The sequence below is a fragment of the Psammomys obesus genome, unplaced genomic scaffold, assembly GCF_907164565.1.
Source record: "Psammomys obesus unplaced genomic scaffold, mPsaObe1.curated_primary_1811, whole genome shotgun sequence".
NCBI classification, from domain to species: domain Eukaryota; kingdom Metazoa; phylum Chordata; class Mammalia; order Rodentia; family Muridae; genus Psammomys; species Psammomys obesus.
In genome coordinates this window covers 271653-276794 of record NW_026585895.1, presented here as the reverse complement: position 1 = coordinate 276794, position 5142 = coordinate 271653, and the positions used below count along the sequence as shown (strand labels likewise).

The window sequence follows — 5142 nt, the reverse complement described above, 5'->3', positions numbered from 1 at the left end:
TCAATTCTTTTCAGACCTTGAAAAAAAGATTCTCAGCTTCATATGGAGAAACAAAAAACCCAGAATTTCCAAAACAACCCTGTACAACAGTTCATCTGGAGGTATCTCCATCCCTGATCTCAAGCTATACGACAGAGCAATAGTAATAAAAACCACATGGTATTGGCATAGAAATAGAAAGGAGGATCAATGGAACTGAATAGAAGACCCAGAAATAAACCCATGTACCTATGAATACTCGATTTTTGACAAAGCAGCCAAAACCATTCAATGGAAAAAAGATAGCATCTTCAACAGATGGTGCTGGTCTAATTGGATGTCTACATGCAGAAAAATGAAAATAGACCCACATTTATCACCCTGCACAAAACTAAAGTCTAAGTGGATCAAAGACCTCAACATAAAACCAGATACGCTAAATCTGTTAGAAGAAAAAGTGGGAAACAGCCTAGACCTCATTGGCACAGGAGACAACTTCCTCAACAGAACTCCAACAGCACATGCTCTAAGAGCAACAATCAATAAATGGGACCTCATGAAACTGAAAAGCTTCTGTAAAGCAAAGGACACCGTCATCAAAACAAAACGACTGCCCACAGATTGGGAAAGAATCTTCACCAACCCTTTATCTGACAGAGGGCTAATATCCAGTATATACAAAGAACTAAAGAAGCTGAAAAGCAACAAACCAAGTAATCCAATTAAAAAATGGGGAGGAGAGCTAAACAGAGAATTCTCTGTAGAGGAATATAGAATGGCAGAGAAACACTTAAAGAAATGCTCAACATCATTAGCCATCAGGGAAATGCAAATCAAAACAACCCTGAGATTTCACCTTACACCCATCAGAATGGCCAAGATGAAAAACTCAAGTGACAACACATGCTGGAGAGGTTGTGGAGAAAGGGGAATCCTCCTCCATTGCTGGTGGGAATGTAAACTGGTTCAACCACTTTGGAAGTCAATCTGGCGCTTTCTCAGACAATTAGGAATAGTGCTTCCTCAAGACCCAGCTATACCACTGCTAGGCATATACCCAAAATTTGCTCAAGTACACAATAAGGACATCTGCTCAACCATGTTTGTAGCAGATTTATTTGTAATAGCCAGAACATGGAAACAACCCAGATGTCCATCAATGGAGGAATGGGTACAGAAATTGTGGTATTTTTACACAATGAAATACTACTCAGCAATCAAAAAAGAGGAAATCATGAAATTTGCAGGCAAATGGTGGGATCTAGAAAAGATCATTCTGAGTGAAGTATCCCAGAAGGAGAAAGACAAACATGGAATATACTCGCTTATATAGACCTAAAAGACATGATAAACATAATGAAATCTATACACCTAAAGAAGATAATCAAGAAAGTGGACATGGGGTATGATGATCAATCCTCATTTATAAAGACAAATGGGATATGCATTGAATGTATGACAGGAGTCTACCGCAGAAGGCATCTGAAAGACTCTACCTAGCAGTGTATCAAAGTAGATACTAAGACTCATAACCAAACCCTCGGCAGAGTGCAGGGAATCATAGGAAAGAAGGGGAGTTTGATGTGGAAAGGATAGGAACTCCACAAGGACCAAACATATCTGGGCACAGGGTCTTTTCTGAGATGGACACTCAACCAAAGCCCATAAGAGGATAAAACCTAGAACCTCTGCTCGGATGTGACCCGTGATAGCTCAGTAATCAATTGGTTTCCCATAGTAAGGGGAACAAGGACTATTTCTAACAGGAACTCAATGACTGGCTCTTTGACATCCCCGCCTCCCAAGGGAGGAGCAGTACTGTTAGACCACAGAGGAGGATTTTGCAGCCAGTCCTGAAAATACCTGACAAAACATAGTCATATGAAAGGGGAGGCGGTCCTCCCCTATCAGTGGACTTGGAAAGGGGCAGGGAGGAGATGAGGGAGGGAGGGTGGGACTGGGGAGGGAAGGAGGGATACAGCTGGGTTACAGAATTAACAAAATGTAACTAATGAGAAAAATAAAACTTAAAAAAAAAAGAAAATGAAAAAAAAAGAATATTATTACGTCAATATCCAGCTAGACCACAGCTGGGCATATATCTGAAAGATGCTGAATACTTTTAAATACATAAATTCCAAACAAGAAAATCTTTATAACAATATGGGACTTAGATTTAAAATAAAAAAGTAATTATAAAACCTTAACCTAAGTTAATTTTCATATATAAAATAAAGTTTATACTAACACTTCAACACTTCAATTTCACCTGTTGTTTTTTGTTGTTGTTGTTCTTTTTTGTTTGGTTGGTTGGTTTTGTTTTACAGTGGCCTTGAGAAATATCATGATGATGCATTCACAATTCAGAGTCAATAAGGCACTGTTGTTGAATGAAAGAAAAATAGGCAGATATGCTGTTACATACCAAAAACTAAGCACAGGGATTTAGAGACGGCTAAGTGTGGAGAAGCTTGCTGTTCAAACCTTGCTGCAACTCCAACAACTGTGGGAGATTAGATCTCTGGCATCCAAGGGAGATCTACAGTCATGTGCCCATACACAAACACACCAATCACAAACACATAAGTAACATATAATAAATATTCATATTTTAATAAGTAAGAGCAGTATACAAAATTAATGGACACCTATCTTAAAATAACCAGGAAAAAAACTCATACTAACAGTAAATATTGTCAGAGTGAGCCATTTTTTTAACTAATGCCAGCTCAAAATGTTTATTTCATGGACTGTTATACACACTAAGATGAAGATACAAGTACCCTCATAAACTTTCTGATAAATAAGGATGAACACTTTCAACTTACGTATGCTGAGTTCAGTTACACTATAATTCACAATGTTGGCATTATTCCTTTATACTAACCATGAGATATGTTTAAATGTAATTATCATTTACATACAATGAAAGTAATTCAATTGTGTCTTACCTGAGAATTTCAGGTAATTTCATTGTATATGTGTGTGTCCTGAGCATTTTGTGCTTATTAATTACTTATTTATACAATAAAATTTTCATAAACAATTATTTCTTGGATATAATGTCTTTATATTTTTATTGTCTATAATTATTATTATTTACAATGTATTCACTTTGTATCCTAGTTGTAGACTCCTTCTTCATATCATTACAGTCCTACCCTTCCTCCCTCTTTTATAGTGCACTTAAAGGGAAATCCTCCTGTCCCCTCTGGTTCCTTTTATATACCCCTTCTTCCATAAAACTCCCTCTGACTTTCCAAAATCTGGCTGTGAATCTCTACATTTGTTTCAATCCCCTTTGGTTGGAGTCCTTTAGAGGAAATCAGTGGTAGGCTCCAGTCTTTAACATTTATTAGTTTCTATCTGTGTGAAAGAAACATGTTTTTGTAAAGAAACAGAGAGACTCTTTTTATCATCTTGTTTTATTTATTAGTACTACAAAAGCAGTGATGATAGGAGCCTTTCTAAATAACTAGTGGTAAAAACATGGGATATTGATAAAAAATTTACCACATATTCACTTTTATTAAAACATAACCATGTATATCACTAAATGAAACAGTTATTCTGAAGCAATAAATGATGATAATAATGCAACATTAAACTGAAATTTAAACTATAAGGGGGAACTTTAGTACATAGAAGTGAAAAAATGTCAATATAAACTACAAAAAATTTTTGTGGATTTAAAATTAGCAACTATTTCAAAAATATCATGTGACAGTTACATTTATCAAAGATTATTATAAGATTTTATAATACTGAGGAATACAAAGCCTTCATAGAGTCTTAAAGACTCTATGGAAAGCATTTTTTACCTCTTTGTTTCTTAAACTGTAAATCAAGGGGTTAAGCATGGGGATCACTAATGTATAAAATACAGATGCCATTTTGTCAGTTTCAAAGGAGTGAGTAGATTTAGGTTGCACATACATGAAGAGCAGAGATCCGTAGAACACAACTACCACTGTCAGATGGGAACCACAAGTGGAGAAAGCTTTTTTTCTACCTTCTGCGGAACGCATTCGACATATAGTTAACAAAATCAGCATGTAGGACAAAAGAACAACAAGAAGAGAAGAGATTAAATTAAAGGCTGAAAACAATATGGTCAACAATTCTGTCTCTTGTACATGTGAACAGATCAAAGGTAGCAAAGGGACAACATCACAATAGAAATGACTGATGACATTAGCACCACAGAAGGTCAGTGTGAAATATTTAATCGGGAACAGCAGAGCCTGGAAGGTGCTGTAGAGGTATGGAATGCCAACAAGCACTTGACACCGTCTATGCGACATGATTGCACTGTAGAGCAGAGGGTTACAGATGGCCACATAGCGGTCATAGGCCATGGAGGACAAGATTGAAAGTTCACTGACAATGAACATAATAAAGCATGCCATCTGTGTGGCACAAGCGTAATAAGTGATGGTATTTTGATGCACAACAAAATTCACCAGCATCTTGGGGCAGATGGTTGTGGAATTTCCAAGATCAATGAAAGCCAGGTGTCTGATAAAGAAATACATAGGGGTGTGTAGGCGAGAGTCCAGCTTGGTCAAAATAATCATACCCAGGTTTCCAAATACAGTGATTGCATAGATAATGAGGAAGACTGCGAAAAGAGGGAGTTTCAACTCAGCATTTTGTGTGACTCCCAACAGGATGAACTCAGTTGGCATTGTTGCATTTGGATGGCCCATTTGAACTGTCCAAAATTAACTCTTCTTGAAGAAACAATAAGAATTCATTATATTTATTTTATTATCATCTAAACATTGAACTAGTCACAGTTAGAACAGATATTTTATTTATAAAACAGACAACACAGTTAAAGTAGCTTGGTGTGACTCTAACCAAGTAAAAGACCTGTATTAAAAAAAAAAGAAAAGAAAAGAAAGAAAACTTCAAGTCTCTGAAGAAAGAAATTGAAGAAAAAAAATCACAAGATGGAAAGATCTCCCATGCTCATGGATCAATAAAATTAATATAGTGAAAATGGCAATTCTACTAAAAGCAATCTACAGATTCAATGGAATTCCCATCAAAACACCAACACAGTTTTTTATGGCCTTGAAAGAACAATTCTCAATTTCATATGGAGAAAAAAAAATTGCTAAAACAGCCCTATACAATAAAAGATCATCTGGATGTATC

The 5142-nt window shown here is 36.1% G+C and overlaps 1 protein-coding gene across 1 annotated transcript; it reads right to left on the bottom strand.

The window, feature by feature from the left end:
* Positions 1 to 3761: 3761 nt before the first annotated feature.
* LOC129671485 (olfactory receptor 8K5-like) lies at positions 3762 to 4688 on the bottom strand. Its single transcript, XM_055600508.1, has one exon. The coding sequence runs from the start codon at positions 4686 to 4688 to the stop codon at positions 3762 to 3764; it is 927 nt and encodes a 308-aa protein (XP_055456483.1).
* Between the last annotated feature and the right edge of the window lie 454 nt (positions 4689 to 5142).

Excerpts from the sequence above, each read along its gene's own strand:
- LOC129671485 (XM_055600508.1), bottom strand. The coding sequence starts at position 4,688 with ATGGGCCATCCAAATGCAACAATGCCAACTGAGTTCATCCTGTTGGGA.